This window comes from Podarcis gaigeae (assembly GCF_964106915.1).
Source record: "Podarcis gaigeae genome assembly, chromosome: 7".
NCBI lineage: Eukaryota > Metazoa > Chordata > Lepidosauria > Squamata > Lacertidae > Podarcis > Podarcis gaigeae.
In genome coordinates, this window is record NC_139683.1 from 65,535,199 (window position 1) to 65,557,893 (window position 22,695).

The window sequence follows — 22,695 nt, forward strand, 5'->3', positions numbered from 1 at the left end:
AAAGTAGACTAGGACACCACATTAAGGTCCTTGGAAGACAAAGGTGGTATATAAATGTAATAAATAAATGAAATATCTCTCTATTACAGTTGACAGCTGTGGCTGTAGCTTGCCTAAGGTTACCCATAGGCTTCATGACTGGGCTGAGATTTGATCAAGCCCAAGGAGTTGTGAGTTGGACCAAGGGGTCCTGGTGCACAGAGTGTGCTGCTAACCACTGAGCTGCTTGGTGTTATTCATACATCTGGACCACACTGTGTGTGCGTACAGCCACATGTCACCACCCAATTTACTGGCTGCAAAAAGTGGGAGGCCAGGGAATTTGGGGAAAAGAAGTGAGGGTGGAGGATGCTTGCTACCTCAATTTCCTTGTGATAATCACTGGCAAGGTAGCCATCATACATGGAGAGTTTGAGATGGCACTACATTTATAAAAACATAAGAAAACATTACACATTAAAAAGCTTCCCTATACAAGGCTGCCTTCAGATGTCTTCTAAAGCTTAGTTATTCATCTCCTTGACATCTGATGTGAGGGTGTTTCGCAGGGTGGGTGTCACTACTGAGAAGGCCCTTTCCCTGTTTCCCTGTAACTTCATTTCTTGCAAAAAGGGAACCACCAGAAGGCCCTTGGAACTAGAGCTCAGTGTTTGGGCTGAGCGATGGGGGTAGAGAGGCTCCTTCAGTAACAAGGGGGATGTCCTTCCCCGCCCAACGAAAAGATGAAAAGCAAGAACAGGCCACAAATCAAACCACATCAAGTTCCACACGCCTGGGAGAACAAGAATGCCTTTGCCCTTGTCCCCAGAAACCCACTAAGTTGGTGTTACTCAGTATGTTGCATTGCTGTCCAAATATTTGGCTGCAAAGGCAACCATGTCTCTCTAAAATAGAGCATTGGGCAATACTGCAAACCTCTTTCAGATGGCAAATCAGTGGGACAGAGGAATAAGAAATCCCTTAGCTTAACTGGGACTAAATCAAGTCTACGTCTAATTTTTAAGGGTCAGACACTTCAAAGAAAGCATTGAATTTATCCATGAATGCCGGCTTGGAGGTCAGAGCTGCCTTGTTCACTGGTACGTATTTCATTTAAGACTATTCTACATGTGATTATTCCTTTTTGTTTCTCAGCCTTTCCAGTCTCAGTCATGATCCTGCCTTCCGCTCCTGAAGATTGGGGGAAGCAAATGTGTCTCTGAAGCGTTGCCGCTTCCCCTTGCTGCTTATTGTACTGGAGAGAGGCAATAGGCCCATTTTTGTTATTAGTTTCATGGGTCCAGAAAAAAGTGTGGCATTGAGAGCCGGGCTATACCCACCAGATTGCCCCCAGTGTCGGTGAAGCCTGATTGTGTGTGTGCATGCTATACTGCATTCCAGCTGTGCATTGTTCCAAGTTGCATGGAGCATCTATGCTGCTGAAGGCATGAAGTTGCCCATTTTAGATTGCTTGCTGGTGCAATGTCTTTAGAAATAAGGTTCATTGAGGGCAGGGCATCTTTACCAAACTACAATTCCCAGAAATCTTAGCGGGAACTCATGCCCACTAAACTGGTATAAGCTTGTGGTGCATTTCTGTAACAACAACAACAACAACAATTTATTATTTATACCCTGCCCATCTGGCTGGGTTTCCCCAGCCACTCTGCATGGCTTCCAACTGAATATTTAAAACAATACAGCATCAGACATTAAAAACTTCCCTAAACAGGGCTGCCTTCAGTTGTCTTTTAAAAGTAAAATAGTTGTTTATAGCCTTGACATCTGCTGGGAGGGTGTTCCACAGGGCAGGCGCCACTACCAAGAAGGCCCTCAGCCTGGTTCCCTGTAACCTCACTTCTCGCAATGAGGGAACCGCCAGAAGGCCCTCAGCGCTGGACCTCAGTGTCCAGGCTGAACAATGGGGGTGGAGACGCTCCTTCAGGTATACAGGACCGAGCATTTTCCGCAAATGCTCGTATTTTTGAATATTGCCATCATGTTCAGCACTGCACTGCTTTGGGAAGTATGCCTTGCTTTGAAACTTGAAATTTATACACTTGCCGAATGAGAATCATCATTATTTTGCATGGTTTGTTTGGTGTTTTTTTTAAACACTTGTCCACACCTGCTTGGCAATGCAGCCTTGCCGGCGTTTCCAGGAGTGCCACCTTGGTTGTGGCCTACATAATGACCATCACTGATCTCGGCTGGGAGGATGCGCTGTCGGTAGTGCGAGCGTCGAGATCGTGCGCCAACCCGAATGCAGGCTTCCAACGGCAGCTGGAAGAGTTTGAGAAAACTGAGCTTGCTCATGTAAGTACGTAAGGACTCCATGCAAGAATCAAGGTTGAGGAAATTCTCTTAACCTGAGGGGTATGTTCCCTCTCTTTGGTAGCCTTCTGGGGCCACTTGCCGGCAGTGGGTTGTGGCCAGAGCAAGACATTTAGCAGCAGCTTGGCTGCAGGAGTTGCTGGAAGGAGGTCTAAAAGGCCTCATCCAACCATCTTAGGGACTCCACTCTGGATTTACTCCTTAGCCTTGTCCTGAAGATATCCCGCAAGGCAGCAGAGGTTGAGGATCAGTGTTTACCTTCTCCTAGATGGGCTACCTTCCCAGGTTGATGAGCCCCAACTGCCCCTCACTTCCCTCTATGGCACACGCAGAAACTGTCTTCTTGACCATTGGACCTACTACTGGTCTTGTCTGCTCAAATCACCGGAGCCTGTCTTTGCATGCAGAGGAAGTCCCAAAGCTGCCAAGCATTTGAGACCCATCAGCTACCCTCACTTGGCCAATCAAAACCATTTCTTGGGGTGTGGCTGCTGTCACATGCTGACAGCTTCTAGGAGCCACAGGTGGGAGCTGAGCGCAGGGTGGGGACTACCCCAGAAGAATGGGAATGTGTATTATCGTGGTACCTGGGGATACATATGCTTCAGATTACATATGCTTCAGGTTACAGACTCTGCTAACCCAGAAATAGTACCTCAGATTAAGAACTTTGCTTCAGGATGAGAACAGAAATTGTGCTCCGGCGACGCAGCAGCAGCAGGAGGCCCCATTAGCTAAAGTGGTGCTTCAGGTTAAGAACAGTTTCAGGTTAAGAACGGACCTCCGGAACGAATTAAGTACTTAACCCGAGGTACCAATGTAGTTCACTTCACAGTGTGGTAAGTCTTTCTTCCTGTGTTTGGGGGCCATCCTGCTTTTTCTGCTGAGTGGGGCTGTGGACCTCTGCCCCCAAGGCCTTCCTGGATGGCAGCATGGATCTGACATGTCAAATGTCCTCTAATATATGATGCCTTCGTTAGTACATTTTGGGCAGCTCAGTGCATTTGTAAAGTCTGTTTAGCCCCTTATCTTTTAAAGGAGAGGCAAACTGGCTTTGTTAGAACATGCTTGGTAGCTCTGAATCGGCTGCTGCATATAACATGAATGTATTATTCAGTTCTGAATATTTGTTTCATCTCAAAGGCTTACCATTCCCAAGCTATGGAGGAGTAGAGTCCATGGAAATAAACTGACTTTACACCACAGAGGGACTTTCCAGCCTGGTTGTCTCCCTCCTTAATTTGAACCCTCACAGTCATTTCTGATCCGATAAAGTTTTGACTTGAAATGATGGATTGTCCTTGCATTATGCAAATGGTGTTTAGGGAGATCATAGCATGTATTTGGGTTTGGCATTTCGTGCTGTTTTTCCCCCCTTTCCTCCCCCCCCAATTCCATGTAGGAGAAGAGTCTGCAGCTTTCATAGGAAAGCACATAGTATCTTGCAAAAATATATTCCTACAAATATATTCCCCAGAGTGGCTGGGGAAACTCAGCCAGATGGGCGGGTATAAATAATAATAATAATAATAATAATAATAATAATAATATTATTATTATTAGGGGCTGCTCCATCCATCTTGCCCATATGGCAGGGGTGCCATGTCCACCTGCCATCATATATATAGTGAAGGTGAAAACCTGCCTGGGCCAAAAGTGGGGTGGCAGGTGGATCAGTTCCCAGTACCTCGGGTTACATACGCTTCAGGTTACATATGCTTCAGGTTACAGACTCCGCTAACCCAGAAATAGTACCTCGGGTTAAGAACTTTGCTTCAGGATGAGAACAGAAATTGTGCTCCGGCGGCGTGGCAGCAGAAGGAGGCCCTATTAGCTAAAGTGGTGCTTCAGGTTAAGAACAGTTTCAGGTTAAGAACAGACCTCCAGAACAAATTAAGTACTTAACCCAAGGTACCACTGTATAGCACTTTGAAAGAGGCTCTCAAGTAAAGATGAAACAATCATCTGATTGGTGGATCTTGCTGAGCCTCTTTGAAAATGCCATCTTGTGGAACACATTGCATCCCCTGATGTCATTGGAACAACAGGTGATTGCCTACCTGTCAAACATGGCCTGTGAAGGTTAGGGGAAGTAACCTGGCTTGCAGACCAGATCATGTTCCTCATCCCTGCTATATATGTATGCAGTGCTTTTTTCGGGGGGGACGGGGACGCAGGGGTATGCATACCCCTAAACATTTTGTGAATCTAAGTTTGGCCTCATTGAGGGGTAGTATTTCAGTATGAGTAGGAAAATGAGACTACCACTACCTAAACATTTTTAAAGAAAAAAAGCACTGTATGTATGGGATCTGTACATTTCTCTCTTTGAATCAGGGGTGCCAAGTGAAATAAAATATTGGGCTGGGGAGGTAAGCCCCACTCCACATAATCACATGACATGACACTTGCACATGACATGACACTTGATGGGCAATGGCCATCAACTTTGCGGTGGGACCCTCCAATACTTTATCGGGTGGACTTTTGCCCCTAGGAGTTGGCCCCTATGCTCTGTGTTATGTATCTGTTGCCAAGAAATGGGCAGTTTTGATGTTGACTGCTAACAGCATGGAGCTCTAAGCAATGAATCCTTCTCAGCTCAGTGGGTCTCTATAGGAAATGTGCATTGCGGCCCTGATCCCTGCTTTCCCCTGCCCCTTCAAGTCATGTGACACCTCAAAATAATGTAGCTGCCAAGGATGAGTGAGGTGCTATCCATCTCTCCTCTTCACTTAGTGCAGTCTGAGGCGTTTAATGTTCGTTTCGCTTTAAGGATGGTCGTGCTCAGAGTAGCCAATATGGCTGCCTCCAACTCTTGTTGGACTCCCAACTCCCATCCGCCCCAGATATCATGACCAGGAGTCAGGCATGATGGGAGCTGGCTCTCAATAACATCTGGAATGAGATCCCAGGGAAATAAATTGACTTAAATTCCTTTATTTAATTGTACCTCCCTCCCTTAGTTACCCATTAGGGTAAGCACTCCTTTTTTCTGCTACATGAGCCTTTTCAAAGGAGCAGAAAAAGAAACCTCCTTTGGCTAAGGTTATTTCTCTCTCTCAGCTATGTTTAGCCATTTCACAAATATTTTTAATATGATATTTTCCCCCTTTCAAAGGTTGCCGGCTGTCCCTTCCATGTCCCCCGAGGGAAACTATTTCCTGTTTGTTTTATTTAAAGACCACATTACTGCCAGGCTTGTGTCCACCTCCCACAACCAGAAAACTGCTGCTGCTACTACTGGGTTGACTATCCTAGTATGAGAAAAGTTGGGGAGAGATGCTGCTGCCTTCATCCTTTATGCACCTTCATAGTTGGCACTCCTGCCACTCTGCCATTTGTATATTCCCTTTCTATTCAATGTATAAATATTATAAGCTGCTGCAATCCTAAACACACTTGCTAGGGTAGGCACCCCCAACTTGCAGCCCTCCAGATGTTTTGGCCTACAACTCCCATGATCCCTAGCTAACAAGACAGGTGGTCAGGGATGATGGGTATTGTAGTCCAAAACATCTGGAGGGCCAAAGGTTGGGGATGCCTGTGTTAGGGAGTGAGCCACACTGAACTAGGAAGCTCTTCATACCAAGCTAGACTACTAATTGATCTAGTCAGTACTTTTCTTCGGGGGGGGGGGGGAGTGGGGAATAATGATTATTATTATTATTAATTATTTGTAACCCGTCCATCTGGCTGGTTTCCCCAGCCACTCTGGGCGGCTTCCAACAAAGATTAAAAATACACTAAGATGTCACACATTAAAACTTCCCTGAACAGGGCTGCCTTCAGATGTTTTCTAAATGTCAGGTAGTTTATTTCTTTGACATCTGATGGGAGGGCGTTCCACAGGGCGGGCGCCACTACCAAGAAGGCCACTCTGCCTGGTTCCCTGTAGCTTTGCTTCTCACAGTGAGGGAACCGCCAGAAGGCCCTCACCACAAAGTTTGTATGTTTCTTTATTGTGGGCCCAAGTCACAGTGCCACAGCCCCACCCCACCCTGGCAGTGGCTAAATGTAAGATGTGATTAATAAACTCAAGCAGACAATGATCTGAATTAGAAATAGCCACAGCTTTATTGATTACAGATAGAGGTGGATTTCTGGTTCAGGCATTGGGTGTATATCTGTTCCAGACTCCGCCCCCCCGTCCCCACCCACAAACAAAAAACTATTTAATTTTTTAAAGGTAAGGGAACACAGTTCCGCCAAGTTCCTGCTATAGAAAAGCCCTGCATCTAGCTCAGCTTTATCAACAGTGATGGAGAGCAGCTCTTCAGGATTTCAGATGGAAATTTGTCCCATCCCTTCTGGAAGATAACAGGGCTTTAATATGTTGGGGATGATCAGGGCTTTATTTCAGCTGGAACTTGCTGGACCTCAGTTCCTGCACCTCTCTGATGGGTGCCATTGAAATTATAAGGAAACATGGGAGTCGTTCATGGTGCGTTCTGGCACCTCTTTTTCTAGAAAAATAGCACTGGGGCAATGTAAACTTGCGTCAGATAACCACGAATTGTACTTAGATTTCTTTCTGAAAACAGCCTCTGGTAGTTCCGGGAAAGATCTCTCCCCAAACTTTTGACCTTTCGAATAGCATCTAATGTCATATTACATCTTTGCATAGCCTAGGTATACCATTTTTGCAACATATCAGACAGACAGACACTCCATAATGTTTTTGTGTAAGGGGGGGGGGGAAGGCTTGCATTAAAAAAGGACCGAGAGGTGGATTTTTTTGTTTTCTTTGCATAGATTCAAATCAACTAGATAAAAATCATATTTTATTCAAATTCCAATTACCTAGATTAAAATCGCTTAGGTATATAGTGGTTTTTAAAAAGAATTCTGTATTGACGATCCAGTTTTGAATGCAAATTTTCAGTTCGCTTCTTTCCCAGAAGAGCTAAAGCAAACTTCCACCTCCACATTTATTTTTTCACAGGACAAGATGCCTCCATTTTAAGTGCTGCTTCCCATATTGTTCTTTTTATACCCTTTAAATATTTTTCTAGTATAGGTACTTGTATTTTAAAGAGTGGTTTTTTATGTTTTCAAAGTGCCTCCTGATTAATTGAAGGCCTATTTAGCCAATCATAAATTATTTTTTTTTTAAATATATATATACCCAATGGCAGGGGGACATCTGGCCCAAGTCCCTGCTTGATGCAGGAAATCCAGAGCCAGGATATATTCACCTTACTGTTTCCTTCACACCCTCCACTCCATATTGATCCACGGGTTCCTACAAAAATACTGCTTTTCGGTGTGTGTGTTTCGCCCCTCAAACCAGCTTCAATCCAATTAGAAAAAAATGCCGACAAAGGTCCATATAGTTAAAGCTATGGTTTTCCCAGTAGTGACGTATGGAAGTGACAGCTGGACCGTAAAGAAGGCTGATCGCCGAAGAATTGATGCTTTTGAATTATGGTGCTGGAGGAGACTCTTGAGAGTCCCATGGACTGCAAGAAGATCAAACCTCTCCATCCTCAAGGAAATGAGCCCTGAGTGCTCACTGGAAGGACAGATCCTGAAGCAGAGGCTCCAATACTTTGGCCACCTCATGAGAAAAGAAGACACCCCAATACTTTGGTCGCATCATGAGAAGAGAAGACTTCCTGGAAAAGACCCTGATGTTGGGAAAGATGGAGGGCACAAGGAGGAGGGGACGACAGAGGATGAGATGGTTGTTCTCGAAGCTACCAGCATGAGTTTGACCAAACTGTGGGAGGCAGTGGAAGACAGGAGTGCCTGGCGTGCTCTGGTCCATGGGGTCACGAAGTCGGACATGACTAAACGACTAAACAACAACAATTGGTTCCACAGTTCACCTGTACACAGTGGCGTGGCATAGGCAGCACAAGGGGGTTGTTGCTGCGGCGCAGGTTTGTGGGGTGCATTTTGCTCCTCATACCACCCCTGCTAGCCCCACACTGCTTTGTGAGTACGATCACTCATCCCAGCCTCTCAAAGCAGTGTGGGGCTGTCAGGGCGTTAGCAGGATGCAACAGGCATGCACCCTTAAAATCAGCCCAGTCAGACTGATTTTATGGATGCAGGCTTGCCCTTCTGCGTCCTCCTCATGCCCTCCATGTACTCCCCGTCAGCATGCCCATGCCCTCCACCCCTCTGCACCTTGAAGACACGCTTCGCCACTGCCTGTATATACTGTTAAGAATTCTCTTTTAAATCTTCCTTCCTATAGCTTAAGTCTACTAGGCAGAACAGAGGTTGCCTTTTTTCAATCAAGGGCCATATCCACTTGGAGAAGATCTCTCAGGGGGCCACATGTGAACAGTGGGTGGGGCAAAGGACAGGTGGGAGGGGCCAGAGCTGAAAGTGGGCAGGGCTACCCCTTTTCCTCGCTCTCTTTTTGTGCTGCCTCCTCTTTCCTCCTCATCCAACAGTGGATGATATTGCCCTTACTAGAGGTCTGAATGGCCACTCACAGAGGGCTTTTTGACATTAGGCCAAGGGGTTCATGAAACAAAGCTGAGGGCCACATGCATCCAGGGCCGGATTAAGGTTTGATGAGGCCCTAAGGTAATGGGGCCCTTTATATGTCCAGCTGTCCTTTGTCAGCAAGAAATTCTCGCTGTTTTTCGTGTTGAATATATGCTGTATGGTAATTTATGGATTTAATAGGTATCTAAAGCCATTTGCACATGCAGAATTTAGGCACCCCTATACATAGAAATGAGCAAACCAGTGATATTTTAGGGAGCAGGCTAGCAGGCAGGGCCCATTACTTACATCATAGGAGCCTACACAACACAAAACACTGTTGCTGTATGTTTTATTTTATTTGTTTTTTATCTTATATTTTTTTCCCTTTAAATTTTTTTGGGGCCCCCAAGAGAGTGGGGTCCTAAGCTATTGCTTGTTTAGCTTAAACATAAATCCAGCATCCCTCCCTGAGATCTGTAATCATTTCCAAATCAATTTTAAAACTACCTAAAACATTTAAAGCCGCTCAAGCCCTTTTTATATCATGCTGTGTTTCAATGTTTTTCTTTGCCTTTTCTTTGTTTCGTCCCTCCAGGTCAGAGAGTGGCTCAGGGCTGAGTATGGAGAAAGCCCATTGCCAGACAAGCAAGAAGCCCAAGATCTTCTGCAGAAGTTCAAGGCGCATGCAGCTGCAGCAACAGCAGCGCAGCCAAGTACTTCTGGAAGGCAGTGGAATGATACCTTTGCATCAGTGGCCTCCTTGTCAATGCCTGCTCCTCAGTAGCAGCAACTAAGACACTCATGCGTTGCTTTTCCGTGGCTTCATTTGGACAACATGATAAATCATCATGGTTGGAATGAGCCTAAGTATGTCTGGGACTCACGCATTTCCCCTCCTCTCCTCCCCGCACAACCACACAGAGAATGGAGGTTTTAGATTAACCACAGTTTCGCTTGTGTCTGAACCCTAAATTGTGGCTCGTCATAACTACGGCTTGTTGAAACAAGACAGCTTCATAAACCATGGCTTGACGTTGGATTGTTTCGGAAAACGATAGTTAAGATTAACTATGTCCAACTATTGGCATGGATATGCCCAAGTTTAGAGGACACAACGAACGGTAGTTAATCAAAAACAGAAGTAAAAAAACTCCTTGTGGATGTGCTAGAGAGGGGAGGGAGGAAACACGTGAAGCCAAGGCCCTCCTAGACTCATTTCCGTCACAATAAACCGTAGTTTAATCATGGTGTCTGAATTCAGCCAGTCACTAGACAGAGCACCTTTGATGCCCTCCTGCACATGCACAAAGAGGGCTTGTTTTGTATGTGTTGGCTCCATGATGAGATGCCTTACGTTTTCTTAGTAGGCACATCTCTGAGATATGAGGAGCAGGACTCCAGAATTCCCAACTTGGCACCACACTTGCAGGTTGACATTGGCTTCCATTATGTGGGCCCCAAGCCCCGCTTTCTTCCCAGTGGCTGTATAAAGAGGATGCCACATTCTAACTGTCGAGATGCCAAATTGTTTTCTATGTATCCCTCGCGTGTTCTTCAGGTTGTCTGTATAACCAGGGTTAGGCACAGCTGCACTTTTCAAAGTTTCTGGTTCTTTTGGCACGTAGTGGTCCAAATAAGGGCAGTGCATTTCACGGAGGCCTTTGTGCTCACCTTGAGCTCTGGTTTTGCTGCAGGAAGCCCCTTGGCTGAAGAGGCAAGCCATTTTCCAATGTAAAAAAACCAGCTGCTCTCTTCAGCGACAGGGAAATGCTACAGTCCCATCAGGGGACAAAGCTCTGGCAGTGTTCATGGTTGTCTCTTCTTGTCTATATCCCTTCTTAAATTATCTTGGAATGTATGGCTAATAAAGTTATATATTTTGCTCTAGAGTGAAGCAGAAGTATCGCAACTAACCTCATCAGTATTTATTGTCATGGCTTTCACCTCAGAGAAGTTGTTCACTCAAAATATTTTTATATTTTGGAGGGATCTGAAAGTATATTGCAAGATGTATATATAGAGAGAAACTAAAGATACAATGGCTGTTGTGCTGAATTAAAGTTCCGAATGTTATTCTCACAGTACTACTGAAAAAAGGTTTCTTGTATATTAGCTTGATGGAGTTCCATCTTTAATTGCCCTCCCCAATGGCATATATTCAATAAAAGCTCCAGTCTTTTTCTAAATAAAAAAAGCCAGTGTTATCTCATTGCATTTTTCTGGATAAGAATGACTGCGGTTGACATCAGTTGTTGGTGATGCCATTGAATGATCAACCAACCTGAGTGTGTTATGGAATCTGGACAAACTCCCAGAAGACAATTGGATTTGTGAGCTGTGTCTTATCTACAGGGGAAACGAGCCATCTGGATTCATCATGGCAGTAAAAAATGCCCCACTAAAATTAAGAAGTGGGGAACCCCCTCCCAAGATTGTTAGGGCTAGAATTTCTTTAAAGTATTGCAGATCAAATGCTTAGAATACTGGTTGCCTGAAGCAGTGGTAGCAGGAGGAGTAAAATCAATGTCCTATAGCCTGATAGCAATTTCAAGAGCACAATGACACTATGTGCTTAGGACAGGCCATAGAATCCTGGAGGTACCCCTAACAAACTACAGTTCCCATGATTCTTTGGGGGAAGCCATTGGTGTGGATGTGCCCCAATTCTTCATATGCCTGGAAAAGGGTGTGGTTGCCTAAAATCCTGAATCGGAGCACTCCATATGGCAACCTCTTGTTGCTGGTCACACTTGTAGCACTTTAGTACTCAATGGGCTTTAAGTACTTTACCTTACAGCCACAGAACAAGGAAGGATGAATGCCAAACAAGGTATTTTGTACTGTATTGTAGATGGGGAGGGTGAATAATAGGGAGAAGAGAGTTTGGTTAAGACACACAAAGCAAGTTCACTCCCATCCTGTCTTCAGCACCAAACGATGCCCAGAATTCACTACGTTACAAAATATAACCAAATTTAAATAATAAAAAATAGGTTGATGGAAATATTTCATTAATAAATATACCATGAAATTAAACAAGCCTCTTGCAATTCGTCATAAGGCCTACCAGTAAAGTATAAAAGCATATAATAAAGCAAAAAGGGTCCCTCCAAAATTAGTTCATGGCAGAATCAAAATCTGAACTAAGTTCAAGGCAGCGTACAGTGAATCTTGCTTCAAACTATTTTCCCATGTGGATAAAACCCTTTGGGCTTTATTGCAAATGCCTAGCCTCTACCTTTATGCTCGTTCATTTTTATTTTGTGCTTTTTTTTTTGGTAACCCACCTTGGGACCACTCATGGAAGCGTGGGCTTGTAAGTACAAATACATTTGCAAAATAAGCTTTGCATGTGAAAACGTGCTACTCCCTTGGCTCACTCTTTCTCGCTAGATCAGGAGTAAGATTTTATATGTTGCAACTCCCATCAGCACTGAACAACATGGCCAACAGTCAGGGGTGATCACAGCTGTCGTTCACAACATCTGGAGGGTACCATGCTAGCTATCACTACAGTAGATTATTAAATACTGGGATCTAATGAGTGGGGAAACCCAGCCAGATGGGTATAAATAATATATTATTATTATTATTATTATTATTAACCTCCCATTGGGTGTTTGGCATCATGGGCTGATCACAGAAGGAGACTGACTGTATACCTGACCTCCTGGTGCAGCTTCTCTTGATTGTTACAGCATATCTGGAAGTGGCTGTGGTGTGGTTATTGATTTAGCAACAACGAAAAGGCAGATTTGAAATGCCTTCTTTCATTTCTGAAAAGCAAGTATCTGGGGGCATTATCAGATCGTGATTTTTGTGTCACCTATTGCACACTCATCGTGGCTTGCTGCCTTGGCCACTTGGCTTGTTTTCATTGGGTGTGATGCTCTCTTAAAAGAATTCACAGGCTCATGTCCTGACAAGCCTACAACCTCTCCCACCAGGGTTGCTAGGAAACAAGCTGAAGAGATGAGGTGGACCAGGCATAGGCAAACTCGGCCCTCCAGATGTTTTGGGACTACAACTCCCATCATCCCTGACCACTGGTCCTGTTAGCTAGGGATGATGGGAGTTGTAGTCCCAAAGCATCTGGAGGGCCGAGTTTGCCTATGCCTGAGGTGGACCAAGCAAGCAGAAGAGAGGCATGAGTGCAGGCAGGTGAGACCTCAGGGCATATCAAGAAGAGAGCTAGTTTTGGTGGTACTGACACTACTTGATAAACATGCTCCGCTTTCTATAGGCAGCTTTTTAAAATCTGAACAGACTCAGTGCCTCTCCTGGGGTTATATCCATGGCTAGTCCACACCAGAGTAGACCTACTGAAATCCAGATGAGTAACTGAGCTCCATTTCAATGGGTCTACTCTAAGTAAAAATGTAGTCGGCTACATACTTGTGTACATGTGCTGTTGGTGTCTGACAGGAGCTGTTCAAAAAGATATGGAGGGCACCAGGTTGGCAAATGTTGTATAGGCCCTCAAATCAAAACAACTGAACATTAATACAGAGGTTGAACATGTCTTCTTGAAAATGCAGGCCCTAGTACTTAACAGGAATGGGGTTTTGTGTTCGTAGAAACCCATATTTCCATTTGGTCTGAAGGCCCAGCCACCCTTTGTGACAAACCATCCCTGACTGATAAAAGAAAGTGAGAAGGAAAAAACCCAAGAGTTGATGATTCAGACAGGAGTGAGGACAACCAGTCATTTGAGATATGTAGATGACCATAATTGTCATCCTTGGATGTAATGATAACATGAGGGGAAAAGAAAGATCACAGTCATTGGCCACCAAAGACCGGCATTCAAAAATCCCACACTTCCCCCTCTCTGGTTGTCTCAGAAAGAAGACAGCTCTCTGGTTCTGTCACATTTCATGGCTGTGGCTCAAAGCAGCTGAATGGCTGGATGTTGCTGAGGCTCATGGGATATCCATACACCCTAATACGAATAAGGATCATGCTGGCCTAGATGAAATGAAAGCACAAGGTAATGAAATGTCTTTTTCAGTTAACACTGGCATATTTGCCATGCTGCACTTGTGTCTCCAATAAAAACCGACAGAACTTTAAAAGTGATTTTAAGAGACTGGACCATGCCTGTGTTTACAACTTCTGATTCTAAACTCTGGTGTTGCTGTTAGAGGCCTTGCTATGTATGTTGCTGCTCTTAGAGCATGGGTAGGCAAACTAAGGCCTGGGGGCCGGATGCGGCCCAATCGCTTTCTAAATCCGGCCTGTGGACAGTCCGGGAATCAGTATGTTTTTACATGAGTAGAATGTGTCCTTTTATTTAAAATGCATCTCTGAGTTATTTGTGGGGCCTGCCTGGTGTTTTTACATGAGTAGAATGTGTGATTTTATTTAAAATGCATATTTGGGTTATTTATGGGGCATAGCAATTTGTTCCTCCCCCCCCCCCAAAAAAAAATCTAGTCCAGCCTTCCACAAGGTCTGAGGGACAGTGGACCGGCCCCCTGCTGGAAAAGTTTGCTGACCCCTATCTTAGAGATTAGGGCTGCAGTTCTCGCCCCACTTACCTGGGAGTAAGTCCCTTTGAACCCAATGGGACTTACTCTGAGTGGAGAAGTTTTAGGATTGCACTGTCAGCATCCCTGTAGAACAACACCTAGAAAGTTACAGCACATCTCTCTGGAAGGCCAGCTCTTTGTTCAGAAAGTGGGTGGGAAAAACCTTTACAATACCATATTTTTGATGCTTGGCATCCATGGGTGTGTGTGTGGATGTGTGTGTGTGTGTGTGTGTGAGAGAGAGAGAGAGAGAGAGAGAGAGAGAGAGAGAGAGAGAGTGCAGGAGCATTCAGAGTCACTACTAGCTGTATTAATCTTGAGCTTGCATTTGTTATCTGTGTGGCTCTGTTGTTGTTTTATTGAATCTTGATGCTTTCCGTTGTTTTTCTGCTAGGATGTTAGGATGTTAGAGGAGCCTGGAGGGGCTGACTGTGAACCAAAAGGGAAAACAAATATATCTATCAAACATTTTTTGGTATGCTGGGGCATTTTTGCCACTGATTATGAGAGGGAGTGAATAGCATTTTGATCAGGTTATGCAGGGAAGAAGGTGCCCATCAGGAAAGTCAAGTGTAGTGTTAGCCTGAAGGACAGGTCTAAGAACACCCAGGTTCAAGTCCCAGCTAAGCCACGGAGCTCCCTGGGTGAGTTTGAGCCACTCACGATCTATCCGCCTAAGCAACCTTACAGGGTTGTTGTGAGGATAAATTGAAGGGGAAAGAAATCCTTTCAGGAAGATGTGGGTAGAAGTGTAAGGTAAAGGGGCCCCTGACCGCCGCTCATCTCGCTTTATTGGCCGAGGGAGCCAGCATACAGCTTCCGGGTCATGTGGCCAGCATGACTAAGCTGCTTCTGGCGAACCAGAGCAGCGCACGGAATCGCGTTTACCTTCCCGCCGGAGCAGTACCTATTTATCTACTTTGGTGTGCTTTCGAACTGCTAGGTTGGCAGGAGAGTAGAAGTGTAATTAATATTAAATGATCTTCTCCTTCATCTTCACATTCTTATTCCTTCCCCTCCCCTTGCTCCTTAAGTATTCGATTTAAGAGGGATTGCACCTTCACTTCCAATTTGCTTTCAGTATTAATTGCTTTGTTTGATTTTCCCACCTGTTAGGGCTGGAGGTGCATTCAGTCTCCTTATCTGTCTGGAATCTAGATTTGTCTGTCTGCTCCTTGCACCACAGTCGCAGTTCAGGGAAAAACACTACCTGCTTTGAAGATGCTACTGTATACAGCAGCAAAACTTCCCTAAACCTTGCAAGTAGCACTGTAAAGTTGGCTTCACTTTTTTTCCCCCTGTGAAAGCTTATGAAGGCCCCCCAGTGGCTGTTGCTTTCAATAGCCTCTTCTGGATGACTCTAGACTGAAGGACAATAAGAGCTGCCAGGTTAAGTCTTATTTGCCCAGGCAGGTGGAAAGGGGCATACATTTGCATTTTGGTCTGCTCTTTGGTTTTGGTCTTTTGCATTTATTGCACATTATTATTATTATTATTATTATTATTATTATTATTATTATTATTATTAACTTGGAATCCTTTTGAGTGAAGGGCTGCTTAGAATTTTTAATAAATATCTCTAGTGGAGAGCTATTTATCATTATCCTTTGTACACATTAGTTGTTATGGATGGGTGATGGTTGTTGTTTAAATCATTCTGTGTTTAGAGTTGGGAAATTAAGGTAGTAAATAGACACACACACACACACACGTTCTTTATCCTTCTTTAGTTTTTTCTTTCTTTCTCTTTTCTCTCCTTCCTCATTCTTCAGGTTTCTCCTTTCCTTGTCTTTTCTTCCTCCTGACTTTGTTCTCTTTTAGACTAAGTAGCTGTTTTATCTCAGTGTATTATTAAAAAGATACTTTGTAATGGGTGTGTATTTTTGTATCTCTTTGAATAAGTATCAATAAGTTATTTAAAAAAAAAAAAAAGATAATCAAGTTAGTAATCCTCAATACATGTTACATGGATTATACCAAAATCAGGATTTATTTCCAGGTACCTTATCTGTTTAGGATCAGAGAGCAGCTGTCTTTTGGCATTCATTCTGACCTAACTAGGGCTGCCAAATGACCTATGGTCTTCCAATTTTAACAGCAGTGTCCCTGGCAGAAATGGGTAGAGTGGGGGGCTTTTCACAGCACTGGATTTATTTAGCGTTATCACCTCCTAATGTCTGGAAAGATAATGCCACTGTTAGGAAGAGGAGCAGGAGCCAATAAAAGTTGGCACCTTGAGACTTTTACATATGAGGGGGAAATGGGCCGTGGGAAAGCTTAAGACAACCAGCTGCAAAAGATGGCATGGCTTGCCTTGCAGCTTGCTAATAGTTGTGTGGCAAAGGGAAATTAGGTCAACGCAGTTCACCATGTGAGCAGGTGGAACTGCAGCTGCTGTGAAATTCCCCTCTTTCGTCCCCTGGCATAGGTAGAAGAGTCTTGTCCTCATTTGCATCTGGTCTCCCTTGATGTTCAGAGGCCAACTCTGTGCTCAGGCATGGACAAGCAGAAGAGAAATACTATGGTACCTCCGGTTTAGAGCTTAATTCATTCTGGAGGTCCGTTCTTAACCTGAAACTGTTCTTAACCTGAGGTACCACTTTAGCTAATGGGGCCTCCTGCTGCTGCCACGCCGCCACCACATGATTTCTGTTCTCATCCTGAAGCAAAGTTCTTAACTCAAGGTACTATTTCTGGGTTAGTGGAGTCTGTAACCTGAAGCGTCTGTAACCTGAGGTACCACTATATTCTTATCTCTTTCATCGCTTCAGCCAATAATCTAAGCAACAGGTTATTGTTTCCAGTAGGGGATGACTGCTGTGCCACACAAACTCTGCACACAGAAAGTCCCAGGGACAGCTCCTGGCATCTCCAGGTAGGTCTGGGAAAGACCCCAATCTGGAGAACACTGGACAGCATTGAGCTGGACAGACCCACAGTCTGACTTGGGAAAAGGAAATGAACTCCTGTTCTGGAGATGAAGCTTGCTGAGATGTGTGTATGTGTAATGACGCCCTATCAAAAAGGCCTTCAGCCAGGGAACAACTTTGGTAAATACTTGGTTAGCTGCCTGTCCAACTCTGTACAGTGGTACCACGGGTTTAGAACTTAATTTCTTCTGGAGGTCTGTTCTTAACCTGAGGTACCACTATAGCTAATGGAGCCTCCTGCTGCTGCCACCACGTGATTTCTGTTCTCATCCTGAAGCAAAGTTCTTAACCCGGGGTACTCTTTCTGAGTTAGCGGAGTCTGTAACCTGAAGCAACTGTAACCCGAGGTACCACTGTAATGCACAACTATACTCCATCATCCAACAATGCATTTACCCTGCATCCATTGTGGAACGACTTCCAGCATGTATCATGAAAGCTACTCAGTGGACATCAGGCTGATCTGATTTGGGAGTCAATTAGACAATTATAGAAAACTGGCATCATCACATTGCTATCCAAAGTCCTAGTTCAAAGGCAGGATTAGCCACCCTCTAAACAGCCACCCACTGTGTCATTCCCCACCGCAGTGTGCCAGAAGCAGAGTAGGAAGATTACAGGAAGGAGCTTTCAAAAGCAGCTTAGAAACACGGAAGCCAGCCAGGCAAGTTATGTGTTATAGAGGAAGGCAAAAGGCGCCCTGATTTTCCCACCAGTGGCAGTTGTACGTGGAGCATGATTCCTCTCCAATCCAAAAGTCAATGTTGATGTACAGAAGGGACTGGATACCTCGTGCGATTTGGACATCTCAGCTACCTGCTGTCTGTGATTTCTTAGATAAGAGGTTGGCAGGAGGTAGATTGGAATCCACTTGTGATTTGCAGTGGATCGGCAAGGTTTTTCTGCCGCCCAATCGTTTAACAACAGCAGCAACAAAAATACTTCCATTTACCAAAATTTGGTTGCTGAATGGAAGAAAGCTAACCCATGGTGGACTTTTGTGCAAAAGGTCTGTGAGCTGTGGCACTGAAAACTAATTCCTAGCTGCAAAATCCTCTTTGTTAATTATAAGTGTATGTCTATTGCAACTGGGGTTCTAGTAAGAAAACCAACAGCAAGTAGATTTCACATGTCTATAGCCTGCCTAGCCTTGGTTTAAATAAGAGGGGAGAGTAGATTCCAGGCAGATTATGAGTTCCCATAGCTCTGAATTTTAAAAGAGCTGACTTTTGATTCAAAGGGAGAATGAGGAGAGTCCATTCCTGATCTTACTTCATTTTAAGCCACAACTTGAAGTTTCCTGCTGCAGACATCATGTGTGATTTTAGGTGCAGGGAAAGTGGGTGTGATTTACCCAGAATGCCTGGTTCTCCACCACTGGCCTAGACGGTGATCTAGCTAGCAACAACACCTTTCAAGTCTTATGCCATCTGAGAACCAACGCCACTGAGTCTCCAGTTATACCCAGGACCCTAAGGCAGGACAAAACCAAATGCGGGAGCTTCATGTGGTTGTGGTCTTTTGGATTGCTCCATCTGATCTAGTCCAATAACTCTGCTTCACATGCAATGGTCCAATATGCCAGGGAAATACTATGGGAGTGTTACTTACCCCTCTTGCTTCAGTACCAGGTAATCCTTGGTATGCATATTGTAACAGGCAATGGAAGAAGTGGGTGGGTCTATGCTCATGTGAAGATCCAGGGCTGCATCAGATGATGATGATAATGATGATTCATATTTTATTATTTATATGCTCCCCACCTGATTGCATTGCCCCAGCCGCTCTGGGTGGCTTCCAACAAAATATTAAAAACATAACTCTACAACATTCTATCTGAGACCCCCTGCTATTCTATCGTACGCAACAAATAATTTATAGGAGACGTGACCGTGGTTTATTGTATTTACAGTGCCTGATGTTTTTATGGTTATTGTTGTTTTTCTTTTCGTTCCCTTTGTGAATGATGCCATGGCTTTTGGCTACTGCAATAAAGTTGATGATGATGATGATGATCGAGTATGGTGTTTGCCTCCCAACTATTACAGTACTTTAAGAACTGGGGACACGGGTGGCGCTGTGGTCTAAACCACCAAGCCTCTTGGGCTTGCTGATCGGCAGTTCGAATCTGTGTGACGGACAGAGCTCCTGTTGCTCTGTCCCAGCTCTTGCCAACCTAGCCATTTGAAAGCATACCAGCGCAAGTAGATAAATAGGTACTGCTGTGGCAGGAAGGTAAACGGTGTTTACGTGCACTCTGGCACTCATCACAGTGACCCATATGCCAGAAGCAGTTTAGTCATGCTGGCCGCATGACCCAGAACAGCTGTCTGTGGACAAACGCCAGCTCCCTCGGCCTGGAAGTGGAAAGGAGCAATGCACCCCATTGTCGAATTTGACTGGACTTAACCGTCCAGGAGTCCTTTACCTTTACCTTTACCTTAAGGACTACCATTTCCCCTCTTTCCCTTCCTGTATGTGTTGTTCAACCTGGGAAGTTTGGCTCTGGGTCCCTCAAGTCTGCCTCATGGGTAGCTACCATGGACAAAGATTTCTCTGCACTGAGAGCTACTTGTGGAATGCTCCTCTGACTGAGCTTCACCACATTCAGTCTCTTCCTTGATTTAGGATGCCAATAAAACAAAAACAAAAACTCTGCTTTTTTTAAAAAAAGGCCTTGGCCTGAATATTCCCCCTGTTTTTTTGAAAGCTTTTTCGTCTGCTGTCCCTAGGCACCAGGTGTCATTGTTGTTATGGGAACACTGTGTTTTTTGTTTTTAGCTTTCCATGATTTTGGAAGCAAGACAGAATATCTACAGTTGAAACTCAAAAAATTAGAATATCGTGGAAAAGTTCATTTATTTCAGTAATTCAACTTAAAAGATGAAACTAATATATGAGATAGACTCATGACATGCAAAGCGAGATATGCTTCTACTTCTCAGAGGTCCAATATTGCTCTATTTGCAATCCTTGTTTTGCTGATTTCATTTAATATGCTAATTTTCTGAGATTGTTGATTTGGGTTTTCATCAGCTGTACACCATGATCATCACAATTATAACAAATAAAGGCTTGGCATATCTCGCTTTACATGTCATGAGTCTATCTCATATATTAGTTTCAGCTTTTAAGTTGAATTACTGAAATAAATGAGCTTTTCCATGATATTCTAATTTTTCAAGTTTCACCTCTATTTTGCAGAGAAGTGTAAGAGCTGCCACCTTCTACCTTGAGCCTGCTTCTGCATCTAAGAGAGAGTGCCCCCAGGCAAAAATGAACCAGGCACAACATTTCCTGCCATGGAGAGTGTTGCCTGAAAAGTTTGTGTGCTGTGTGTGCACGTATTTAAGGCCCAGGGGCAAGGGTCAGTAAAAATGTTAGGAACATTAAAAGCTGTGGATTACAGCCTTGGTATTAAAGTTTAATATAAAGCAACCAGATGCCAAGTTACTGCAGTGGAGAGAAAAAGAACTGGCAGGTGCAGTCTGTCATGCAGGGGTGCACCTGAGGAAATTCCCACTTCGACGCAGCTGTCAATGGTACAGGAACCCTGTTGTAAATGGCATCAAGATTGCCAAATATTCAGCCTATTTCTGTAGCTGTGCCGTTAACAGCAGCTTGATGTGTTGGCATTAACCGACAATCAGGGACTTGATCGAGTATGCAGAAAACCCCTCAGGTTTAAAATAACTTATCCTCAAGTAACTTGAGTAACTTATCCTCAAGCATTTTTTAAATGCTTATTTTGGTATATTTGCTTTTCGGTATATTTGCTTTTTCAATTGGCTTGAGGATTTTAGCCATGTTTTATCTATACTTTTATCTGTGAACCTTTTGGGAAAAGTAGCTTATGCATTTTCTTTTTATTGAATAAAAAAAATACCCATTTTTTTTAAATACACATTTTTAAAGCCTTTTTGGCATTGCTAATAGAATCCCCAAGTGCTCAGAGAAATTTCAGGAAATGACTTAGGGCAGGGGTCCTCAAAATGTCGCCTGTGGATCACCAGTGGTCAGCAAGTTTCATTCAGGTAGTCCATGGCATGCCTGTAAAAATGCAATTAAAATCATCCAGCATATAGCTGGATTACTATCTAGCCCAGGCATAGGCAAATTCAGCCCTCCAGGTGTTTTGGGACTACAACTCCCATCATCCCTGACCACTGGTCCTGTTAGCTAGGGATGATGGGAGTTGCAGTCCCAAAACATCTGGAGGTCCAAGTTTGCCTATGCCGGATCTAGCACATTACCATTGCTACAACATTACCAAAGTGTTGCAAAAGCACATTGTCTCCTCTCCATTTCAATTCTCAGTCAATTGATTGACAGCTCCCACTTTTTGTGACTCAGATGCAATGCCCCTCTCTTGACTCCTTTTTCACTTTACTTTGGCTATATGTGCATAGTCCACTTTTGTTGTTGTTACTCTCTGCATTTAAAAAAAACAACACACCCTGTAAGCATATCATTTAAAGCAATTAAAAGCAAAGCACTCAGCCATGCTGGGAGCTCAACCTTTCGAGTCTCCTTCCTGTTCACGGTGAGCAGTCAGGCATTTAGGGGCACTTTTTTTTTTCATGAAGAAGAGAGGAAGGCGATTCTCTCTGGGCTTTAGCGAGATGCAGTTGAGATTCCATCAGCTGTCAACAGCCGTTGCAGCTGCTTGTTGGAGGGGGGGAAATTGTGGGTCACCATTAACTGTCAGACAAAATTCGCAATCTTCTTCAGAACCTGTTCATAATTTCATCGTTGAGTGGAGCAGGCCAAGTTACTGATCTTCCAACTATTTTCTAAAACAGCAAAAGGTCTTTCACGGGGGATACGGGGTGCCAGATTTTCGATGCTCTGTGTGTTCCTCTTTAAGGCTGCAACCTGATGTATGTTTCTTTCACTGAATTCAGAGCAAGGAGGCATAGGATCAGATGCCATGTGCTAAAAGGTCCTTTTGCCGAAATTTGAGACTGTGGCATAGCAACAACTCTGTGGAGTTTTCTGGGACTCCTCATATCTTCTGCGTGGAAGACGTTCTGTCCCTGTCATCTCCAGGCACACCTGAGAAAATATCTGAAACAGAGAGTTGCTACCAAGCAGTGAAAATACTGAGTAGATGAACCGCTGCTCTGACTTGATATAAGGCTGCTTCCTATGTTCCTAACAGAGGTGGAAACAAATGAAATGTCTTTGCTGGACCACCTGCATGTGTTTAAACCAGCAGCTTTTAAACTACATAATTCCCTTGTGTTGTTCCCCCACCCCAAGAAAAAATGGGAGAGCTTTGCATGGTGACACCAAAGACGAAGGTTTCTTATCTCCCCCGAAATGTTGGCTCAGATGTTCTGCTGAGTTTGCTGGGAGGTACTTCTGTTCTCTAGAAAATGGCATGGGAGTGTAAACCAATGATAAAGGTAAAGGAAAAGGGACCCCTGACCGTTAGGTCCAGTCGTGGACGACTCTGGGGTTGCGGCGCTCAT

The 22,695-nt window shown here is 44.2% G+C and overlaps 1 protein-coding gene across 2 annotated transcripts in view; it reads left to right on the plus strand.

Moving 5' to 3' along the window:
- Positions 1-10,954, plus strand: part of DUSP22 (dual specificity phosphatase 22) — a gene marked incomplete at its 5' end in the record, with an annotated part of 72,545 nt that extends 61,591 nt beyond the window's left edge. For both annotated transcript variants that reach the window (XM_083747396.1, XM_083747397.1), the window contains 3 exons: positions 1,005-1,079; positions 2,124-2,295; positions 9,356-10,954. In XM_083747396.1, coding sequence (XP_083603522.1) covers positions 1,005-1,079; positions 2,124-2,295; positions 9,356-9,544 — 436 coding nt within the window. In that variant the 3' untranslated portion in view covers positions 9,545-10,954. The remainder of the gene's footprint in view (positions 1-1,004; positions 1,080-2,123; positions 2,296-9,355) is intronic.
- Between the last annotated feature and the right edge of the window lie 11,741 nt (positions 10,955-22,695).